Here is a 25,300-nt window from a genome sequence, read left to right as displayed (position 1 = left end):
AATAGTAGTAGAAGTAGTATTTATTTTGGCTGCTTCTTTAGGCTTCAGTGTGGAGTATGTACTCTGGTACAAAGCCATTCAACAAGCAAGAAATTGGGAAGTCTTATCAGTTCAGTAGAAAATTAGAAACAAATCTCATTAGGCACTACTTCTACAAATTATCTTATTATATGGCATCAGGAATTGTAAATTCCTGTCAGTTACATCATCGCTAGCAGAGTTCATTATAAAGCTCCACTACAAGCAGTAATGTATTGAAAACAGCACTTGACTAATCTGTACATTGTATTATTATATTGACACTAACATATCACTCCTTAATATTATTTGTCTGTGTTTGCTGTTGTTGTTGTTATCTCCAATCTGAAGACTGATTCAATGCACCTTTCTGCACGAATCTATACAGTGTTACATGATTTAACTGGCTAGACTTCATTATCTTTGTTTTAATACTGTTGATGTTCATTGCATAATTTGTTTTCAAGAGACTATCCATTTTGTTCGACTGATCTCTGACTGAATTACAATGCTATTGGCAATCTGTAAGGTTTTTATTTCTTCTCCCTGAACTTTAATTCCTTTTTCAAACTTCTGCTTGCTGTTTTTTACAACTTGCTCTATGAGCAGACCGAATAACATGATGGATAGGCTAAATCTGGTCTCATTCCATTTTCATCTACTGACTCCTTTCACACCCTTTGATTCCTATAACTGCAGCCAGGTTTTTGTAAATAATGCAGATAACCTTCCATTCCTCACATCGTAACCTGATACCTAGAGAATATCTAAGAGTGTATTCCAGTCAACACTGTAAAATATTTTTTTTGTGGGAGTGACAAGTCGATAGTCGACAAGACACTGAGAGATTCTCTTTACGAGTGGGGTTCTTTGGAGGACACGACGAGTGTTCATTTTTTCCCGCGTTAACGTATGTATGAAGTGTGTTTGCGCGGTACAATAAAGGTTGTCGTTCACAGTATAAATTCCACACAAGTGTTTTCCTTTATGTAGTGAAATTACCCCTACATAAGTGGTGACCCCGTAACTAAGCAGTGTGACAGTAGGCAAGTTTCTTGAGATATTTTCCGCGACGTCTCGTATCGACATGTCGTCCGCACAGAACCTCTTCCGCGACATCGACGGCGTCATCCAAAACATCAAAAAGGAGCTCGACACGATGCAGCAAAACCCTCAGTTCACAGTGCCACGGACGCCTACATCTCAAACCGACTTCTGCCACGACGTTACGTTTCCAACCGGGCCGCGTGTGCCGGCGGGTCCCGCGCTGCTGCCACAGGACATTGCCTCGCACAACCAGCGCGCAGGACACGCCGATATCAGACCCAAAGTGCTCCCATTTTCATCACCTGCGTCGGTACCGCTCCCACGAGTTTCGCACTTTCCGTTCGCCAGTGATCGTGGGCCACCCGCGTCGCGGTTACAAATTCGACCCCCACCTTTCGTTCCCGAGTGTCCAGAAATTTGGTTCGCTATTATGGAGAACATTTTCGTGCAGCAACAAATAGTCAACGATTTTGAACAGTTCACGCTAGTGATATGCAACCTGGACCAACGTGCGTCGTCAGTGGTATCGGATATAATTATGCAACCCCCACCACAACAAGCCTACGCCACTCTCAAGACAGCTTTAATTTCGCGTTGTACAAAACCTGTGGATCAGCGGATATCACAGCTCCTGTACCACGAGAAACGCGGTGACAGGTCGCCTTCAGACTTTTACCGGCATTTACGTGCTATGGTGGACCCTTCCGTGTTCTCAGACACATTACTTTTGCACATATGGCAACAGCAGTTACCTCCACAGGTGGGCTTAACCTTAATTGCTTATGAGGGCCGGCCATTAAGCGAGTTGCTGCAAGTGGCCGATAGAGCGCACTCCCTGTTTGACTCGCGCGCCACAGTGGCCGCCGCCGCAACCACCTCGGCCAATGACACCAGCCGAGCACAGCCGGAGCCGGTCGACGCGGCGCCTCCAGCTTGTGCTGCCACGACCGCACGACGAGCGCCGGACGTGACCGAAGATTTCCGATCTCTCCGCGCTGCCATCAATCAGCTGACCGCCCAGCTGCAGCGGCTAGAGCCACGCGACGTTGCGGCGGCTGACACACACACGCGTCATCGCCAGCCGACGCGACCGCCACGTCACGCAAACAATGCCACCGGTTATTGCTGGTTCCACCAGCGCTTCGGCGCGCAAGCTACGAAGTGTAAGATGCCGTGCTCACACCCAAACGCTTCCCACGGGCAGCTTTAGGCGCAGCCGACCGTGACAACAAGCAACTGCGCCTAAACTCACAGACGCATGGAAGGGGAACACCCCCATTTCAGCACGAGCCTACGTTACGCGGATTGACTTCTCCCACAGCTGTAAGGTACGCTGCTTCACAAAGACTTTTCGTTCCTGATCGCTCTACAGGATGGATGTTCTTGGTCAACACCGGCTCAGATGTCAGTACCCTGCCTGTAAATTTCTTCCCTTCAGACAAACGCACTGAAGAGACCACTTTGAAAGCAGTCAACGACTCAGTCATCCACACATATGGACAGAAAACACTGCCAGTGGACATTGGGCTACCAGAAGAATGCAACTGGCCCTTCGTTATGGCCACTATCGACCAACCTATACTAGGTGCTGATTTCCTGGCACAACATGCATTGTCCGTGGATTTACACAAGTCACAACTCGTCCATTCTGTCAATGGATTTGTTATTCCGGGAATACAAGGACGTCCGACTTCTCATGCATGCCAAAGGGTAGATAACCTCAGTGCACCCACTTGGGAGGACACCATAGCAACGAAGGAAGCTGACCAGCACGTGGCTCAAACGACATCAAAACAGTTAACGACACAACAACAGGCTCCTGCTGTTTCAACCACAAAGGCGACACCCAAACCACAACAGGGAACAAGAAAGAGCAGGGCGAAGCATGAGACGGTGCACCACATCCGTACAACTCCAGGCCCACCAGTCTCCTCACGTGTTCGCAGGCTTGCACCAGATCGCTTGCGGGAAACCAAGGCCATTTTCAACGAGATGCTACAGGAAGGAACTATACAGCCATCCAACAGTCCGTGGTCCTCTCCTCTGCATCTCGCCCATAAAAAGAATGGGTCATGGCGCCTGTGCGGTGATTACCGAGCTTTGAACGCCCGAACTGTTCCAGACAGATACCCTGTGCCACATATACAGGATTTACCCATTCACTGGCCGGGGCATCCCTATTCAGTGTTTTGGATTGCCGTAAGGCTTATAATCAGATCCCAATGGCAGAGCAGGACATACCAAAGACTGCAGTGACAACCCCATTCGGGATGTTTGAATTTTTGGTGATGCCATTTGGGCTGAAAAATGCGGCCCAGACATGGCAATGGTTCCTAGACAGCGTACTAAGAGGACTACCATATTGTTTCGCCTATTTAGACGATATTCTGGTGTTTTCGGAGAATGTTTCTGACCATCAGAAACACGTAAGCGAGGTACAAAGCAGGCTTAGTGCTCATGGAATTACACTTAACAAGGACAAGTGCGTGTTTGGGGAACCTGTTGTAATCTTCCTGGGTTATAAAGTGTCAGCTCAGGGCATTTTCCCACTGCCAGAGAAGCTGGAGTTGTTGCGTACCCTACCACGGCCTCAAACCTACCACGATCTCCGACGGTTCCTAGGGATGATAAATTTCTATCGTCGCCACCTCCCCAGAACAGCAGCAATCCAGACACCACTGAACAATGCCTTGGCCGGACACAACAAAATTGGCAAGCGCCCACTCCCATGGACACCCGAGATGGACTCGGCTTTCAAGGCACTGCAAAACAGCCTTTACAACGCAGTGGGACTTGTACACCCTGCACCAGGAGCTCAGCTAGCCATAGTAGTGGGCGCAAGCCAAGTCGCAATCGGGGCAGCACTGCACCAGAGAGTGAAGGGTCATTGGCAGCCACTAAGTTTCTTCTCACAAAAACTACAGATGAGTCAAACTCGTTGGAGTGCATATGACAGGGAACTCCTCGCAATGTATGAAAGCGTCAGGCACTTCCGCCCCTTAGTTGAGGGCAAGCAATTCACCATATACACCGACCACAAACCTCTCGCGGCAGCTTTCTACAAAGTCAGCGATTCATGTTCCCCCCGCCAGGCCCGCCATATAGAGTTTATTTGCCAGTTTTCGACAGACGTGCGTCACATCCATGGTGCCGAAAACATTGTGGCAGACTATTTCTCACGTATTAATGGGATAAGTCCAATGTTAGATTATTCCGAATTGGCAAGGGCTCAGGCTTCAGATGCACAGCTGCAATCCTTGTTGGTGGACCCGTCCACTGGCCTACTTTTACAACTTGTGGACGTCCCCTGCAGCCCATGTAAGGTATGGTGCGACACCTCCACGGTTAGACCACGCCCATACATCACCCCCCAGTTCCGACGAAAGGTATTCGACAGCACTCACAACCTGGCACACCCGGGAACCAATGCCTCAGTGCAATTAGTGTCGGACCATTTTGTGTGGCCTTCAATCAAGAAAGATACACGGGAGTGGGCCCGCAGCTGTTATCAGTGTCAATGTAGCAAAGTGGGACGCCATGTTCACGCTCCAGTAGGATAATTCCCAAACCCAACAGAACGTTTTGGGCATGTACACATTGACTTGGTTGGACCCCTCCCCCCTTCAGAAAGTTACAGGTACTTGTTTACGGCAGTGGATCGTTGCATGCGGTGGGTAGAGGCTACACCAATCAGGGACATTTCTGCAGAGACTACTGCACGCGCATTCTTGGAAACTTGGATGGCTCGTTTTGGGTGCCCCTTTTTCGTTACCACCGACCAAGGACGCCAGTTCGAGTCAACACTGTTCCAACAACTGTCAAAACTCTGCGGCTTCCAACGAAACCGTACTACTAGCTACCACCCGGCCAGCAACGGTTTGGTGGAAAGGTGGCACCGGACCTTAAAGGCTGCCCTGATGTGCCACGAGGACTCATGGGCTCAAGCGTTGCCATTGGTTTTGTTGGGGTTACGGACTGCATTAAAAACAGACATAAATTGTTCCTCGGCAGAGTTGGTATACGGAGAACCACTCCGAGTTCCAGCAGAATTCCTTGCACCAGTTCCTCTCCCAGATGACACACAACTACCCCACCTCTTGCAACAAATGAGGAAGCAGGCAGAGACACTACGTGCAGCCCCGACGTCTCAGCACGGCACGCATCCAGTGTTCATACACAAGTCCCTCGATACTTGTTCCCACATCATGCTCCGCACAGACTTGGTACGTCATTCGTTGCAGCCACCGTACACTGGACCATACCAAGTGCTAGGACGGGACACACACACAATGGATATCCTCCTCCAGGGAAAGTCGACCAAAGTTTCCATTGAGCGAGTAAAACCCGCTTGGACAATGACAGCACCGACGACAGTCTCACAGACGACTTCAGACACAACTTGCAACGAACCCACACGTTCCGCAGAACCAGACAGCTGTGTCCCACATGAGCCCCACACCAGGGGACCTAATGCAGCAACAGAATCAGCACCCACACCCGCACTATCCGCACTCGGGCAGGCCGAGAGGTGAAGTTTAAGTACCCCACCATACCGGGTGCTCCGCACTTCAGGGGGGGGGGGGGGGGCTGTGTGGGAGTGACAAGTCGATAGTCGACAAGACACTGAGAGATTCTCTTTATGAGCGGGGTTCTTTGGAGGACACAACGAGTGTTCGTTTTTTCCCGCGTTAACGTATGTATGAAGTGTGTTTGTGCGGTACAATAAAGGTGGTCGTTCACAGTATAAATTCTACACAAGTGTTTTCCTTTATGTAGTGAAATTACCCCTACATTTTTATAAATCAATACATGCTATAAATTTTGCCCTCAGTTTTTCTTACATTTCTCTAGAACTCAAATTGATTTCCTCCAAATTTCAAACTCAACCAGATGTTTCATTCTTCTGTAGATAAGTTGTTAGTATTTTGCAACCAAATTGCTGGTCTGGTATTATCCATACCTATCATCAACTGCCACTCATGTTATTGGGATTGTTACATTCCTCTTGAATGCCTGTCTCAAATATCCAACATACCAAGGAGAACACTTTTGTCATGGTTAGATCTCCCAAAGATCTTAATAATTCTATGGTGGTATTGTCTACTCAGGGCTCCATGTTCTGACTTAGACCTTTCAGTGTTCCATCAAATTCTTCTCGCTGTATGACATCCCTCATCCTATCATCATCCACTCCTCTCCCCTTTCCATAACATTGTCTTCAAGTTTCATTCATTTATAAATGACGGGTAAGTATAACTAAAATTTAGAACAACAGCCTTTAATTTGGAATAAGCTGCTGCTGCTAGCTCAGTTATCATAAACAGCTGCTGTTACATCAGTAACAACAGAAGTCAGTCAACAATACTGTTGTGACAGTGCCACGACAGTACGTGCAAACGGCGATAAGAGGCGCTCCGCAACTCGGCTGAGCGCGGGAGCGCCACCTAGCTACAAATGGCGCCGGCCGCATGTCACGGCACGGCAGTCGAATAAGAGATACGGAGTTGTTATCATGTAACCAGCTATTGTTTCTAAGTGAGTGTGTTTGAATATCCACGCAATTATTGGTGATTAAAGGTTATAACACTTTTTGGCGATGAGGATGGGATATTTTCACTGCGTTGTGGATTTGTGTGTTCGTGATGGGGCAGACATGGAACAGCTTATGCAAGCGCTCATTGAACAACAAACACAGCTGACGGCTGCTATTCAGGCGTTGTCAACATCGCTTACTCATCGTCTGTTTTCCTCTTCTCCGCCTCCATTCCCTCCTTACGATGAGGCCGCTGAAGACTGGAAGGATTATGAGAAGTATTTGCGGCAACACTTCTTGGCTTTTGGCGTTGTCGACGCTCCTATGTGTAAGTCGTTATTTCTATCTTGGATTTCCCCACGGATCTATCAGCTGCTATCTCAGTTAGCCCCTCTGCGGGAACCTGCCTCTCTGTCCTTCCAAGATATGTGTGACTTATTGTATAACTATTACCGAAGAAACACCCATGTCATTGCCACCCGCGTGGCGTTCTACCGGTGTCGTAAACAGCCCCATCAATCTTACCGGGCTTGGGCCGTGGAACTACACGGTCTGAGTGGGAAATGTCAGTTTGTCACGGACACTCATCATGAGTCTTATGCTGATTCAATGGTTAGGGATGCTATTCTACGGCTTGCTCCTGATAAAGAAGTTCGGCAACGTGCCCTACAACTGCCAAACCCGTCGTTGTCAGAAGTTCTAAGCATCGCTCAATCCTTTGAAGTGTCTCACGCTGCTAGCGCGCAAATAGACGCGTGGTGTGATGTAGGCGCTGTACAGTCAACTTTCGACATGGACAATTTGCCTGTTTCCCAGGAGAACGAAGATGTGGCGGCGGTTCACTTGCGTAAACAACGTCGCGTTGGGCCGCAACGCTCGCAGCGAAAACAGCAACCACAGAAGCAGGTTCGTTCCGCACTTCCTTCTTGTCCACATTGTTTCGTACAGCATGACAGGGCCACGTGTAATTCATGTAGGAAGAAAGGCCACATTGCTTCTGTGTGTCAGTCCCATAAAGTTCCTGTCGACGAGGATGAGGCATCGGACATGGATGTTAACTGTGTGCTTCCTCAAACAAATAAGTTGTTTGTTACTGTTCGTGTTCTGGATAAAGACATTCCCATGCAAGTGGACACTGGCTCTGCAGTAACTCTCATTAATTCTCGCACGTATTTGGAGTTGGGCTCCCCTCCCTTGCCTCCAGTTACGCGAAATCTGAGAACTTATAATAAACAGAAAATCCCTATCATTGGCCAGTTTGATGCTTCCACTGCCTACAAGTCTGTTGTTAGGCCCCTCACGTTTTATGTGGTGAATCATTCGGGCACTGAAATCCTGTTCGGTTATGATGCTTTCCTGTTGTTCGGGTTCTCCATTGATGATGATGATGTGCACCTCATATCTGAGGATATTCCGTATCAACAGCTGGATGGATTGTGTTCTGAATTTTCGTCCATGTTCTCTGCTGGTCTGGGTCGTGCCAAGGATTTTGAAGCCCACATTACTCTTAAACCTACAGCTCGCCCTAAGTTTTTTCCGGGCACGCCCTATTCTAGTGGCGTTGTGTGCACCTGTCAAGGCTGAGATAGACAGGTTAACAGCTTCACAGATTCTCCTTCCTGTTACCTCCAGCGAATAGGCATCGCCAATCGTGGTGGTTTCTAAACCAAATGGGAGTCTGCAATTGTGTGGTCCCGTCCTGAGGAGTTATTTACCAAGCTCGCCGGGGGCCAGTTCTTTTCCAAACTTGACTTATCGGAGGCGTACCATCAGTTGCCGATGGATGCTTCTTCCATGGAATTTCTCGTCATCAACACTCCTTGTGGGTTGTATCAGTACCAGAGGTTACCATTTGGCGTCACTAGTGCGCTGGCCATTTTTCAGTGGTTTTTGGAACAGCTCACAGCTTCCGTTCCCGGCTGCATAAACTATCTGGATGACATTGTTGTCACGGGGGCCTCCACTGGGGAGCACCTTCGCAATTTGCGTTCACTGTTTCGGGTTTTTCATTCGGCTGGGTTGAGGGGCAATCTGGACAAGTCACAGTTCTTCCAACCCTCCATTGTGTATCTTGGTTTCCTCTTGTCCCGTGAGGGTATACGTCCTCTACGTCAGCATGTTGCGGCCATTAACGCTCTACCCCGGCCGTCTACAGTCAAAGAACTTCAGGCGTTTCTAGGCAAGATTGCTTATTATCACAAATTCATTCCATCTGCGGCGGCGGTAGCTCATCCTCTGCATTAGCTGTTACGCAAAAACGTCCCTTTCTGTTGGTCCGACGAGTGTGAGCAGGCTTTTGTCCGCCTGAAGGCTCATTTGCAGTCGGCACCTTGTCTTGTCACATTCCGTCTGGGTCAGCACTTGGTTCTGGTGACTGACGCGTCACAGCATGGCCTAGGGGCTGTTCTCGCCCATCGGTATGAGGATGGGTCGGAACGACCCATCACCTATGCTTCCAAGACCCTCAACGATGCGCAACGGCGTTACTCTCAAATTGAAAAGGAGGCGCTCGCTATCATTTATGCTCTAAAAAAGTTCATCGATTTTTTGTACGGTTCTAAGTTTCACCTCATCACCGACCACAAGCCGCTGGTCTCTCTGTTCAGCCCATCGGCGTCGCTTCCAGATAAGGCAGCTCACCGCCTGCAACGTTGGGCCTTATACTTGTCTCGTTTTCACTATGAGATTCACTATCACCCCACGGCCCAGCACGCCAACGCTGACGCATTGTCGCTATTGCCCATGGGCCCCGACCCGGTTTTCGATTGTGATGAACTACTCTGTTTCCACATTGATGAGGAAGAACATCATGCGGTCGAGGGTTTTCCACTTACAGGTTCACCGGTCACATCGGCTACTGTGTGGGACCCAGTCCTGCGTCAGGTGATCGGTTTTGTTCAACGAGGTTGGCTGGACAGGACCAAGGGCTGGGCATCGGATCCCCTTCGCAACTACCATGCCTTGCACCTTCGTCTGTCTGTTCGTGATGGTGTTGTTCTTCTGGCCACGGATGGCGCATCTCCACGGGTCATGGTGCCAACCTCTCTTTGCAAAGTTGTTCTCAAACTGTTGCTTGAAGGCCATTGGGGTATTTCTCGGACTAAGCCCCTGGCCCGCAGGCACGTTTATTGGCCCAGTATTGATTCGGACATCGCCCACATGGTTGCTGCGTGTGGTCAGTGTGCTCAACAACTGGCTGCACCTCGTACAATGCCCTCTCCGTGGCCTGATCCAGTGCAGCCATGGGAACGGGTGCATGCTGACTTTGCCGGCCCCTTCCTCGGTACATATTGGCTACTGTTTATTGACGCCTTCTCGAAGTTTCCGTTTGTTGTTCGATGTCTGTTGCCCACCACTGCGGCGACGACACTGGCTTTGTCCAAAATCTTTGCGCTAGAAGGTCTTCCATCCACGATCATCACGGACAATGGCCCTCAGTTCTCTTCGCAGGCCTTCCGTGAGTTTTGTACTGGACAAGGGATTCATCATGCTACAGCACCGCCCTTCCACCTACAATCGAATGGGGAGGTCGAGCGCCTTGTCCGCACTTTCAAAAGCCAGATGAAAAAATTCCTTAGTGATTTTTCCACAGATGATGCTCTGCTGCAATTTCTGAGTTCTTATCGCTTCACGCCTCTGGGTGATTGCAGCCCTGCTGAACTCTTGCATGGCCGCCAACCGTGCACTCTACTGCACCTGCTTCACCCTGTCAGGCCTTGTGCTGTGTCCCCTAGTGCGGGAAAATACTCGGTGGGCGCCGACGTGTGGGCACGAGGGTATGGATCTCGCCCTAAATGGATTCCAGGGGTGGTCAAGGCTCTTCGCGGCCGCCGGCTTTGTGAAATACGTATGGACGACGGCATGGTTGTTCGCCATTACAACCAGATGCGCCCACGAGTGGTGGCCACACCGGTGCCACCGCCCCTTCCTTTGCCTCCACCAGCCCGAGAAGCCAGTCCTGTCGCTGCTGCCAATCTACCGTACGTGTTGATGCAGCCGACATCGCTACTGCTTCCGAGTACGCCGGAACCGGCCCCAGTCGCGACGCTGCCTTCTCCGGGACCCATCTCGCTGGAGCACACCCCCAGGCCCTCGACACCTATGGATGCTGCTCCGGAGTTTTCACCCATCATCTCATCCAGGAGGCATGTTCCACGCACGAGGTTCCGTCCTGGACATTTTCGACCATACTCTCGTGTCTCTCCGCGAGATCTTCTCGGGGCCTCACAAGAGGCCATGGATGTCTCCGCACTGTCCATGTCTCCAAGGAAGTGAGTGTTTTTTTTCAAGGGGGGAAAAGTGTTGTGACAGTGCCACGACAGTACGCGCAAACAGCGATAGGGGCGCTCCGCAACTCGGCTGAGCGCGGGAGCACCACCTAGCTACGAACGGCGCCGGCCGCATGTCACGGTATGGCAGTTGAATAAGAGATACTGAGTTGTTATCATGTAACCAGCTATTGTTTCTAAGTGAGTGTGTTTGAATATCCACGCAATTATTGGTGATTAAAGGTTATAACAAATACACTACTACTTGTCATACAGATTTACAATGAACATTGTTACTTACTATGTAGCTAATAAGCATTTCAACACTTGAATACAGCTACCCACATAATTCACAGAGAGAGAGGTTGATGTGGTATTTTTGCAATTTTCTTTTTAATTGGTAAGAATTATTTGCTTCTTTCTTTATGTTAGATGGGAGCTTATTGAATACCTTTGACCATAGTGTATGTAACTCCACTCTGAACTATAAACAAGGAGGAGAAATTTTATGAAAATTATTTCTTTGTCTTGTATTGTGACTACCCTGGTGTAGTATTTTATAGAAGCACTCCTCTCTTCTGTTGCAATTAAAAGTTCTTACCTTATATTTTTTACCCAAAGAATGAAACCATATGATATGTAACTGTAAATTATGGTATAATAGTTTCAACTCTGAAACACAGAGAAAAAGTTGTATGTTTCACAATGGTAAAGAAACTTGCACAACTGTAATGAATTTTGTCTGATGTAACTTTCTGCAAACTCCATTTCTTCAACATCTCACATGAAATTTGGGACTTATACTTTTATCTGTTTCAGGCCCTATTTGCACCATTCAGTATCTCATCTATTAGAGAGACAATGCTGGGTGGAAATCAGTGGCTGGAGGACAACACACGGTTGATATGGGTCGACAAGGAGGGTACTGCATCAACCACTAGACAGTCCAAGGAAGACATACCTAATGTGACACTGGAGCCCATGGAAATACGCACATTTGTAATAGAAATTGATCGTCAAAAGACACACCATACACAGCTTTGAGGAAATTTCTCTGGAACACCTAAAAATAAAATGTATTGTTAATTAAATTAATCAATACTGAATCTTTTTCCTCATTTATTCTGTACCCAGGAGCAGCACACTAGTCTCACTGCCCACATCAAACGTCACCTGGATGTAGAACGATGAACAAAATAAGAATATTATATATTGCCTGTAACAAAATTTCAAACACATTCTATAGAGAAGGAACTGACAGGAGCCAATGGTACGAAGTCCAAGCATAGCAGTTAATAACAGAAGTTTTATATGAGATGTGTAGGTATCATTTTTAAATATATCCACTACAACACTACAGTTGAAGATCTATATGTACATACAGAGTACTTACATAATTTGGATTTGACATATGCCATAAAAGAAACATTCATCCATGTTTACATTTGTTTGTTCTCATTTTAAGTGCTGTAGATGACTGATTATTGTAGGAAACTCACATACATTCACAGGAGTGCAGTACTCCTGACAAAAATGAAAAACACAACACTATTAATAATGTGTTTTAGTTATTTATTAATAAAGTGATTTACAGATGAAAACTGTTTTCCCTAAAATTAACCCAATTAGACCAAAGTCTACAAAAATAAAAATAAAAAAATGCTATACACTACTTGAGGTATAAAGTATTGTGTAGGATAACATGGAAATTGTACTTGTCAGATACATCTCTGATGATAATGATTTCATTCATTGCACGGGCAAACTGCAAAACATTGAAGAAAGTAATACGAACATCAAAGCACATGTGTTACTAAATATAGTTAATTGTATCAGGTAACTATGGAATATAGTGATAGAGGAGACTGGCAGAACTAGAGGAGCAGATAGCGTAACAGTAAATGATACAATTGTAAAATGATACAATGGAAAATCCAGGATGGAATAACGCCAATGTTATGAAAAGGATAGCTACTATTCACCATATAACGGAGATGCTGAGTCACAAGTGGCGACAACAAAAAGACTATCAAACAAAGCTTTTGGCCAAACAGGTCTTCAACATAATTAGACACATACATATGAACACTCAAGCAAATGCAACCAGACACACATGACCACAGTCTCTGGTTGCCAAGGCCAGACTGTGAGTAGCAGTGCATGATTGGGGAAGCAAACTGGGTAATGAGCATAAGGAGAAGGTTGGGGCAGGAAAGAGGATGGATAGCAGGGTAGGAGTGGTCGATGGTGAAGTCCTGGTTGTTGGAGCATACAGGGGTGAGGTGGAGAGAGAGTAGGGCAGCTATGTGCAGTCTGGAGGTTAGATGGAGGGCATGGAGGGGGGGGGGGGGGAGGGGCAGTGGAGAAGGAGAGAAGTAAGAAGACTGTGGGTGTGTTGGTGAAACAGAAGGCTGTGTAGTGTTGGAATGGGAAATGGGAACAGGGAAGAGGATATGTGGGTAAAGGACAACGACTAACGAAGGTTCAGGCCAGGAGGGTTTTGGGAACATAGGATATATTGTAAGGAGGGTTCCCACCTGCACAATTTGGAAAAGCTGGTGTTCATGGAAGGATTCAGTTGGCACAGGCTGTGAAACAGTCACTGAAACGAAGAACATCGTATTGGGCAGCATGCTCAGCAACTGGCTGATCCAACTATTTCATGGTCAGTTTGTCGGTGGCCTTTCATGTGGAAAGAACTTGTTGTTTGTCATGCCCACATTGGTTGCAGCTTAGCTTGTAGATCACGATTGGTTTCACTGGCCTTTGTTGGAGTAGATGATGCTTGTGACTTGACTGGAGTAGATGTTGGTGGGAGGATGTATGGGGCAGGTCTCGCATCTAGACCTATTACAGCGATATTAGGCATGAGGCAAGGGGTTGGGAGCAGGGATTTGTAGGGATGGACAAGGATATTGTGTAAGTTCGGTGGGTGGTGGAATACATCTGGGGGAGGTGTGGGAAGGATACTGAGCAGGACATTCCTCATTTGAGAGCACGAGAGGTAGTCAAAATTGAGGTGGAGAATACAGTTCTGTTGCTCCAGTCATGAATCACAAGGGAATGCTCCTCTGTGGCTAGACGGTCTGACTTTACGAGGTGGTGGGTGACTGAAAAGATAAGGCACGTGAGATATGTTTTCGTACAAGTTTGAGAGGGTAATTACAGTCTGGGTAGGGCTCAGTGAGACCCTTGGTATATTTTGAGAGGGCTGCTCATCATTACAGATGCAACAGCCATGGGTGACTAAGCCGTATGGAAAGGTATGGAATACGTGGCAGCTGTTGAAGTGGAGGTACTGCTGGTGGTTGGTGGGTTTGATGTTGATCAAAGTACTGTTTTAGCCATCTTTGAGGTGGAGGTCGACATTGAGGAAGGTGGGCTGTTAGATTGAGGAGGACCACGTGAAGCAAATGGGGAAGAAGATGTTGAGGTTCTGGAAGAAAGTAGATAGGGTGCCCTCCCTCTCATTCCAGATTATAAAGATGTCATCAGTGATTCTGAACCAGGTGAGGGGTTTGGGATTCTGGGTGGTTAGAAAGGTTTCCTCTAGATGGCCCATGAGTATGTTGGCATAGGATGGTGCCATGTGGGTGCCCATAGCCAAACCCTAGATTTGTTTGCAGGTGATGCCTTCAAAGGAGAAATAATTGTAGGCGAGGCTATAGTTGGTCATTGTGACTATGAAGGGAAAGGTAATGTTAAGTAGTGGCAAGGACATGGGTATTATGGATGTTAGTGTAAAAGAAGGTGGCATCAGTAGCGACGATCAAGGCACCATGTGGTAAAGGAACAGGAACTGTGGAATGTCGGGGGAGAAAATGGTAGGTATCTCTTATATAGGAGGATAGGTTGTGGGTAACAGGCTGAAGGTGTTGATCTATGAGAAGAGAGATCCTCTGAGTGGGGACACAGTAACCAGCCACAATAGTGTGTCCTGGGTAGTTGCGTTTTTGGACTTTAGGAAGCATATGGAAGGTGGGAGTGCAGGGAGTGGACGGTGTTAGGAGATGGGGGAGAGGTTCTGGGATGGGCCTAAGGATTTGAGGAGATCCTGCTGAGTTTCTGGAATGGAGTCACTTTGGCAGGCTTTGTAGGCTGATGAATCTGACATCTGGTGGAGTCCTTCTGCCAGGTAATCCTTGCGGTTCGAAACAACAATAGTGGAGCCTTTTTCAACAGGTAGAAATATCAGGTCAGGTTCAGTCTGTAGATGGTGGATTGCAGTTCTTTCTGTGGATGTAAGGTTAGCTTGCATATTGTGGGATTTGGGGAATGATGGTGACACAAAGTTCAAGGCTAAAAATCCTAGGAAGTTAACAAGGGGTCATTTGTGGGCAGTGGGAGTGGATCACAATTGTATGTAGGAGTGAACTGAGTCAGACAGGGTCCAGGGTCATAGGTTATGTCTGATTGGTAGGGTTCGTGGTGAAAAAGTGGTTCCACTGTAGGGACCAGGAAAAGGAGAGAAGGTCTTTGATAAGTCCTGCATGATTGAATTTGGGATTGGGGCAAAAGATGGGGTCTTTGGAAAAGGGGGGGGGGGGGACCATAAAGCTGTTATAAACTTAGATCAAAACTTCATATCAATTTTTCTCCTTTCCTTTACTTAGGCCTCGGGATACTTTTCTCACTTGAAAGAGTCACACATTACTCCACTCACCATGTTAGTTACAACCCCACTAAAAAGAATCCAAAAAGCTCCAAACACATAGTAAACATACTAACCGTAACACTATATATGGCATCTGCTTTCTTCACTGTTAGATTTCTCTGGTCATTACACCTTAACTTATCAAAGACACAAACTCACATACACATGGCTGGCAATTAAAACTGCATCATCATTAACCCGTTAAGTGGATAGTTCGCACATGTGCACCTCTTCCGCAGTGGATAGTATGAGATGTGATTGGAAAGTTTTAAGAATGGATCCGCTACTGCTTACTGGTTTGGTGGGCAGATACATGGAGAAAGGGGAGTGAGTCATTGCCTTGTGCTCGAACGCCCTCTGACAAGAAACAGTGTTTCCTTTATTCAGTTTTTTGTGGCAGCTGTTTGAGTGTGGGTCTATTAGGGTTTGTTGCTGGATTCTGCCTGTGTGAAAATGTATGTAAAAACGGAGCTACAAGTTTGTGTGGAATTTTGTTATAAAACTGGGAAATCAGCTTATGAGACTTATGAACTATTAAAAAACAGCTTCTGGAGATAATTGTATGAGACAGTCAAATGTTTTTGTCTGGTTTAACGGATTTAAAAATGGCCACGAATCATTTGAAGATGAACCACAGTCCGGCCATCCTTCCATCTCAAAAACGAATGAAACTGTTGTGCACTCTGATCGTAGACTTACAATTAGGGAGAAGGCTGATGAATTTAGTTTAAGTTTCTATGCAGTTCAGTCAATTTTAATTGAAGATCTGAACATGTGTCAAGTGTCCGCAAAATTCATTCCAAAACTGTTTTCAAGTGACCAGAGACAATAACGACTTGAAGTGTGCCGACACCTGATTAATCGGACTAAAAATGACCCAGATTTGTTAAATAGAGTAATTACAGGTGACAAATCGTGGGTATATGGATATGATCCTGGAACCAAAGTGTAGTCTTCACAGTGGAAGACTCCAGGTTCACCACGACCAAAAAAAGCATGACAAAGTCAGTCGAAGTTGAAGACAATGTTGGTGACTTTTTTCGATTCTACCGGGTATTTTGCATCATGAATTTACCTCTGGAGGACAGACAATTAACCAGGAATACTAAAAATGTGTCCTTGAGTGTTTGCATGAAAAGGTGGATTGTGGAAAGACAGGAGTTGAGTGCTACACCATGACAATGCTCTGGCTAATGTGCCTTCTCCATCATTGAATTTTTGACCAAATTCAAAATTTCTGTGCTTCCTGAACCACCATATTCCCCTGATTTGGCCCCTGCGGACTTCTACCTGTTTCCTAAACTGAAATTTTCACTGAAAGGGAAGCGATTTGACTCAATTGAATACATCCAGGCAAATACGGAGAGCGTCCTTAGCACGCTTCAGGAAAAAACTTTCCAGGAATGTCTTCAAAAGTGGAAACATCGTTGGAGTCGGTGTGTTCGGCCAGAAGGGGGCTATTTTGAAGGAGATGCATCACAGTAGCATGTAAGTAGCACCATTGCACAATTACAAGTTTATTCTTAAAACTTTCCAATCACACCTCGTATGCGCCAGCGCGCCCATGCGAGGTGGTGCTGCACACTGTTCTCGCGCATAGAAGTTCTCCTTCATGTTTTCGTTGTTGAATTTAAATTGATATTGGATGGAAAGGAATAAAATATATTGCATAAGTTAACAAAACTGTATTTTTACGATATTACAAGTCGTTTTCAGTGTGGAACATTTTAAAACAAGGTGTTACACACAAAGAAACTTCACGTTCGGCGCACCAGTATGAAGTCTCTTTGCAAAGGCCTTTTCTCGTGCACACCACACACCTCCTTGTTGGTCTTCTCTTCGTTGTGGGCGGCAGGTCTGGAAAATGCCTGGCTGTAAGGCATGTTGCTTTCGGTGTTCGAGGTGGGCGTCCTACTAATGTCCCTTGTTGTTGTGAAGATATGGCCAACTGTTCACCAAGACTAATCATGAAGCTCCATTCTACTTTGTTCTCCACCACGCTTCTTGTACAGAACGTATGCATTGAAGCATGCAATCTCCAACAAGTGGCAGAAACGGAAAAGCTTTTGATAATGATGTTTCAGTCTGCTCTTGGCCATCTGGTAGCTTTGTAATCGCACCTATCCACACCCCCCATATTCTTGTTGTAGTCAACGACAACATGTGGCTTTTGAACGATTCGCTTCTTCTGATTTACATTTAAAATAAAATGTAAATGTTGTGTGACTAGGGCCTCCCGTCGGGTAGACCATTTGCAAGTCTTTCGATTTGACGCCACTTCGGCAATTTGCACGTCGATGGATATGAAATAATTATGATTAGGACCAGAGTGGAGTCCCTGAGTGGAGAAAATCTCCGACCCAGCCGGGAATCGAACCTGGGCTCTTAGGATTGATATTCTATCGCGCTGACCACTTTTTTCTCGTTTTGTTCGTTAAAATTTGTTCTATGTGTTCGGGGCGCACGTCCTATGACGTTTGTTCAAGTTCGTTGATCCATTCACTGCATTTTTTTTTATTGCAGAGGGGAGCTAACCCTCTGACCGAGCACGCTGAGCTACCGTGCCGGCTTCCAAAGTTATAGTGCTTCATGGTAACGCCCCATCACATACAGCAAAACGGGTCAGGGAAACGAACAAGGCGTTCAGTTGGGAAATACTAGGGCATGCGGCTTATTCTCCAGACTTACAAGGGGACCATCAGAAGTGTACATAATGGATTTTAAAGGTTCTCGGATGTGTTGTACATGCCCTGAGTATGAGGCTATCCGCTTTTTCAGCGACGGGCCTTGGTTTTCGAGAAAACTGATTTTGAAGTTCAGTGTGTGCTGTAATATGCCTAACGTTAGCCAAGTGAGCGTGACGCAGCAGTTAAGGTCTACAGCTACCATACTGGAGGTACCGTGTTCTGGTGCTTTCCGGGTTTTTCTTTCTTTTGAAAATCAGAATAGTCTGACATTTTTCCATTTTATTTTACAGAATATCAACAATCAGTGTAAATTATGTGAAATTATTAAGAAGTTTAAATTGCGTAGGCTCAGTCTCACAGAAGGCAGACTGTCCATGCAGACATCCCGTGCGAACTCTATGTGTTGTGACAGTGTGACCACTCAGCTACCGGTGGCTGACTTTATATTTAAAAATGTATCGTCATGGGAGGTGCTGACCATAACGACACCCCTTTTGTCTTTCCATTTCATTACCATCTGCTTGTCTCTGCACCCTGTTATGTACTCCCTTTTCTTTAGTTTTTCCTTTTTTGACGAAGTCTGGGAACCCCTTCTTGCCTTGCCGCATTGTGCCGGCAACGTAGGTGTTATTGCTGATTAGTTCATCTACCAAATCTGAACTGGTGTACCAGTTGTCAAGATAAATGCGGTGGTCTTTCATAACATCAGGTGTGCCCCCACGGCAGTTTAATAGGTCCGCTGCTTTTTATGATTTACATAAACGGTCTGGTTGATGGTATTGACAGCGGCATTAGACTGTTTGCCGATGATTTACTGGCAGTTATCTCTCAATATTTGTAAGTGTAACCTACCGCGTATAACAAAGCGAATATCCCCATTAATCTACGAGTACAAAATAAATGCCCAGTCTTTGGAAGTGGTAACATCTGTCAAGTACAGGAGCGGTGGCAAGGGTGGGGGGGCGGGGGGGGGGGGAGGGGTCTCTGGGGGCTATAGCTCCCCCCCTTCCCCAATGGAGTATCATATTACACTGGATAAAATGACTTCAGAAATCAGTGAATATATAACAATAGATTCAATCATTTTTTATAATTATGTGGCAATATAGGTTGCAATGTATTTCAAACACATTTTAACAAAAGAATAAGAGAGGCAAATAGCTTACTACCTAAACCAATGAATATCATCTAACTTAAAATGAGCATCTGATTATTTATTAATATACATTGGATGTATATTAATGTGCAAGGACCACTTACAATAATCAAGAAAGCTAAATATGCCAGGTATGCCTACCAACACTTAACTGCTGACCCCAGACAAAAACTTCCAAATTACCGAACATATGTGTCAAATCGTATTATTTTTCCGGTCACACATACCGCTTCTGTAGACACATTTTTACCCTGAACTCTAAAACAGTTACCAAAAACTACTTTAAGCAACACCAAATTTTACCAGTTTGTCAGTGGAGGACCCCAGCTCTCCTTTTGTTAAGCGGTATTACATTCCCCCAAACCCTCTCCACCTCCCCCCCCCCCCCCGCCCCTCCCCTTCACCGCCACTGGTCAAGAATCTGGGTGTGACTATTCGAAATGATCTCAAATGGAACGATCAGATTACACAAGTAACGGGTAAGGCGAACTCTAGATAGCGGTTTATTGGTAGAATCCTGAAGTGATGCAGTCCTTCAACAAACGACATTACTTAAAATACTTTAGTTAGTCCAGTCTTAGAGTATTGTTCGTCTGTATGGGTCCCTTACCAGTTGGGTTTGATTTAAGAAATTCAGAAGGTCCAAAGAAGAGCGACAATATTCGTGACTCATACATTTAGCCATCGCGAGAGCGTTACAAATCTCATAGAAAGTTTGAAGTGGGACACACTTGCAGATGGACGACGCGCTAAACGGAAGGGGCTGCTCACTAAATTCCAAAATCCGATCTTCGCCAAGGATTTAGAGCATATAGTATTACCACAAACTTTCAAATCACGCAATGATCACCATTCAAAGATAAGGGAAACTCGTACTGAGGAGTTCAGACAGCTGTTTTTTCCCTCACGCGATCCGCGAGTGGAACAGAAGCGGAGGGGGGAAATATGGCTTTGGCGCGAATAGTGCCCTCCGCCACACACCGCTTGGTGGCTAGCGGAGTATATATATAGATGTAGAGTAGATCGTGTGCAAGCTCCAAAACAATTCGAGAGGTTATTTTTTCGTCTGGATAGTGGCTACCATAATTAGTATCCTTTCCAGTGTAAACAATAAAATCTGCTACGCTTTGATGGAGTATATTGCCTCCATCCAAGTCGTCCTTTCCGGAGCAACAGATTCCAGACGGTGATGTTCCTTTCTGGCACGTATTTACGCTGCGGATGCTCCAGAATGGGGTGAATTTTGAATAGTTTTCTGCTGATAGTGCCTAGTGCGTCATACGAGGAGCAAAGTACAGGAATTTCAATAAAAGATGAAATCGCTTTTCACTCATCAGTTTCATGAAGGAAGATGTGTCAACTGATTTCCTGTTTAAAAAGTACGTCTTGTGGTCTGCTTTGTAAAGAATTCCTTGAAGTATAAGCATTCCAATAAGTGTTTTTACCTCGTCACTTGTAGTATCCTACCAACTGCAAACCCTGGAGCGTGCTGCTAAATTGGGATGAGAAGCTAGGAACTGTTCTGCATATAAGTTCGTCTGTTCAGCTATTATTGTGCAGAAAGCATCATCCACAAAACACATAAAACAAGTTATCACATCATATTGTTTTACAGGCACATCCACACCGCTACTATCACGGAACAAATATTGATTATGAACTGAACTTGCACTCACAAATGCACTAGGTACTGCCCGCTGCAGTAGTGTCTTGTCGCCAGCTGTTTCGAAGTCACTTTAGCCGGCCAGAGTGGCCGAGCGGTTCTAGGCGCTACAGTCTGGAACCGCGCGACCGCTACGGTCGCAGGTTCGAATCCTGCCTCGGGCACGGATGTGTGATGTTCTTAGGTTAGTTAGGTTAAAGTAGTTCTAAGTTCTAGGGTACTGATGACCTCAGAAGTTAAGTCCCATAGTGCTCAGAGCCATTTTTGAAATTTCTCTTCTCCCCAATTCTATTCAATACCCCCTCATTAGTTGTGTGATCTACCCACCTAATCTTCAGCATTCTTCTGTAGATTCTCTTCTTGTCTAAACTATTTGTCGTCCACATTTCATTTCCATACATGGCTACACTCCATACAAATACTTTCAGAAAAGACTTCCTGACACTTAAATCTATACTCGATGTTAACAAATTTCTTCAGAAACGCTTTCCTTGCCATTGCCAGTCTACATTTTATATCCTCTCTACTTCGACCATCATCAGTTATTTCGTTCCCCAAAAAGCAAAACTCATTTACTACTTTAAGCGGCTCATTTCCTAATCTAAGTCCCTCAGCATCACCCGATTTAATTCGACTACATTCCGTTATCCTCGCTTTGCTTTTGTTGATGTTCATCTTATACCCTCCTTTCGAGATACTGTCCACTCCGTTCAGCTGCTCTTCCAGGTCCTTTGCTGTCTCTGATAAAATTACAATGTCATTGGCGGACCTCAAACTTTTCATTTCTTCTCCATGGATTTTAATTCCTACTCCGAATTTATCTATTGCTTTGTTTACTGCTTGCTCAATATACAGATTGAATAACATCGAGGATAGGCTACAACCCTTCTTACTCCCTTCCCAACCACTGCTTCCCTTTCATGCCCTTCGACTCTTATAACTGCCATCTGGTTTCTGTACAAATTGTAAATAGCCTTTCGCTCCCTGTATTTTCCCCTGCCACCTTCGGAGTTTGAAAGAGAGTATTCCAGTCAACATTGTCAAAAGCTTTCTCTAAATCTACAAATGCTAGAAACGTAGGTTTGCCTTTCCTTAATCTACACTCCTGGAAATGGAAAAAAGAACACATTGACACCGGTGTGTCAGACCCACCATACTTGCTCCGGACACTGCGGGAGGGCTGTACAAGCAATGATCACACGCACGGCACAGCGGACACACCAGGAACCGCGGTGTTGGCCGTCGAATGGCGCTAGCTGCGCAGCATTTGTGCACCGCCGCCGTCAGTGTCAGCCAGTTTGCCGTGGCGTACGGAGCTCCATCGCAGTCTTTAACACTGGTAGCATGCCGCGACAGCGTGGACGTGAACCATATGTGCAGTTGACAGACTTTGAGCGAGGGCGTATAGTGGGCATGCGGGAGGCCGGGTGGACGTACCGCCGAATTGCTCAACACGTGGGGCGTGAGGTCTCCACAGTACATCGATGTTGTCGCCAGTGGTCGGCGGAAGGTGCACGTGCCCGTCGACCTGGGACCGGACCGCAGCGACGCACGGATGCACGCCAAGACCGTAGGATCCTACGCAGTGCCGTAGGGGACCGCACCGCCACTTCCCAGCAAATTAGGGACACTGTTGCTCCTGGGGTATCGGCGAGGACCATTCGCAACCGGTTACATGAAGCTGGGCTACGGTCCCGCACACCGTTAGGCCGTCTTCCGCTCACGCCCCAACATCGTGCAGCCCGCCTCCAGTGGTGTCGCGACAGGCATGAATGGAGGGGCGAATGGAGACGTGTCGTCTTCAGCGATGAGAGTCGCTTCTGGCTTGGTGCCAATGATGGTCGTATGCGTGTTTGGCGCCGTGCAGGTGAGCGCCACAATCAGGACTGCATACGACCGAGGCACACAGGGCCAACACCCGGCATCATGGTGTGGGGAGCGATCTCCTACACTGGCCGTACACCACTGGTGATCATCGAGGGGACACTGAATAGTGCACGGTACATCCAAACCGTCATCGAACCCATCGTTCTACCATTCCTAGACCGGCAAGGGAACTTGCTGTTCCAACAGGACAATGCACGTCCGCATGTATCCCGTGCCACCCAACGTGCTCTAGAAGGTGTAAGTCAACTACCCTGGCCAGCAAGATCTCCGGATCTGTCCCCCATTGAGCATGTTTGGGACTGGATGAAGCGTCGTCTCACGCGGTCTGCACGTCCAGCACGAACGCTGGTCCAACTGAGGCGCCAGGTGGAAATGGCATGGCAAGCCGTTCCACAGGACTACATCCAGTATCTCTACGATCGTCTCCATGGGAGAATAGCAGCCTGTATTGCTGCGAAAGGTGGATATACACTGTACTAGTGCCGACATTGTGCATGCTCTGTTGCCTGTGTCTATGTGCCTGTGGTTCTGTCAGTGTGATCATGTGATGTATCTGACCCCAGGAATGTGTCAATAAAGTTTCCCCTTCCTGGGACAATGAATTCACGGTGTTCTTATTTCAATTTCCAGGAGTGTATTTTCTAAGATAAGTCGTAGGGTCAGTATTGCCTCACGTGTTCCAACATTTCTACGGCATACAAACTGATCTTCTCCGAGGTTGGCTTCTACCAGTTTTTCCATTCGTCTGTAAAGAATTCGAGTTAGTATTTTGCAGCCGTGACTTATTAAACTTACAGTTCGATAATTTCCACATCTGCCAACACCCGCTTTCTTTGGGATTGGAATTATTATATTCTTCTTGAAGTCTGAGGGTATTTCGCCTGTCTCGTACATCTTGCTCACCAGATGGTAGAGTTTTGTCAGGACTGGCTCTCCCAAGGCTATCAGTAGTTATAATGGAATGTTGTCTACTCCCGGAGCCTTGTTTCGACTTAGGTCATTCGGTGCTCTGTCAAACTCTTCACGCAGTATCATATCTCCCATTTCATCTTCATCTACGTCCTCTTCCATTTCCATAATATTGTTCTCAAGTTCATTGCCCTTGTGTAGACCCTCTATATACTCCTTCCAACTTTCTGCTTTCCCTTATTTGCTTAGAACTGGGTTTTCATCTGAGCTCTTGACACTCATACAAGTGTTTCTCTTTTCTCCAAAGGTCTTTTTAATTTTCCTGTGGGCAGTATCTATCTTACCCCTAGTGAGATAAGCCTCTACATCTTTGCATTTGTCCTCTAGCCATCCCTGCTTAGCCATTTTGCACTTCCTGTCGATCACATTTTTGAGATGTTTGTACTCCTTTCTGCCTGCTTCATTTACTGCATTTTAATATTTTCTCATTTGATCAATTAAATTCAATATATCTTCTGTTACCCAAGGATTTCTACTAGCCCTCGTCTCTTTACCTACTTGATCCTCTGCTGCCTTCATTATTTCATCTCTCAAAACTATCCATTCTTCTTCTACTGTACTTCTTTCCCCTATTCTTGTCAATCGTTCCGTAATGCTCTCCCTGAAACTCTCTACAACCTCTGGTTCTGTCAGTTTATCCAGGTCCCATCTCCTTAAATTCCCACCTTTTTGCAGTTTCTTCAGTTTTAATCTACGGTTCATAACCAATAAATTGTGGTCAGAGTCCACATCTGCCCCCGGAAATGTCTTACAATTTAAAACCTGATTCCTAAATCTCTGTCTTACCATTATATAATCTATCTGAAACCTTCCAGTACCCCCAGGCTTCTTCCACGTATGCAACCTTCTTTCGTGATTCTTGAACTAAGTGTTAGCTATGATTAAGTTATACTCTGTGCAAAATTCTACCAGGCGGCCTCCTCTTTCATTCCTTAGCCCCATTCCATATTCACCTACTACGTTTCCTTCTCTTTCTTTTCCAACTATCGAATTCCAGTCACCCATGATCATTAAATTTTCGTCTCCATTCACTATCTGAATAATTTCTTTTATCTCATCATACATTTCATCAATCTCTTCGTCATCTGCTGAACCAGTTGGCATATAAACTTGTACTACTGTGGTTGGCGTGGGCTTCGTATCTATCTTGGCCACAATAATGCGTTCACTATGCTGTTTATAGTAGCTTACCCGCATTCCTATTTTTTATTAATTGTTAAACCTACTCCTGCATTACACCTACTTGATTTTTTATTTATAACCCTGTATTCACCTGACCAAAAGCCTTGTTCCTCCTGCTACCGAACTTCACTACTTCCCACTATATCTAACTTTAACCTACCGATTTCCCTTTTTAAATTTTCTAACCTACGATTCAGGGATCTGACATTCCACTCTCCGATCCGTAGAAGGCCAGT

The 25,300-nt window shown here is 46.1% G+C and overlaps 1 protein-coding gene across 1 annotated transcript in view; it reads left to right on the top strand.

Annotated features, from left to right (window-relative positions):
- Positions 1-25,300, top strand: part of LOC124797092 (lysosomal alpha-mannosidase-like) — a 191,428-nt gene that overhangs the window by 98,865 nt on the left and 67,263 nt on the right. The window contains 1 exon segment of the mRNA XM_047260760.1: positions 11,686-11,865. Within this exon segment, the coding sequence (XP_047116716.1) occupies positions 11,686-11,865 (180 nt within the window).

This window comes from Schistocerca piceifrons, chromosome 1, assembly GCF_021461385.2.
Source record: "Schistocerca piceifrons isolate TAMUIC-IGC-003096 chromosome 1, iqSchPice1.1, whole genome shotgun sequence".
Classification (NCBI taxonomy): Eukaryota; Metazoa; Arthropoda; class Insecta; order Orthoptera; family Acrididae; genus Schistocerca; species Schistocerca piceifrons.
The sequence above is the reverse complement of the archived record's forward strand: the minus strand, read 5'-3'. Positions and strand labels throughout refer to the sequence as shown.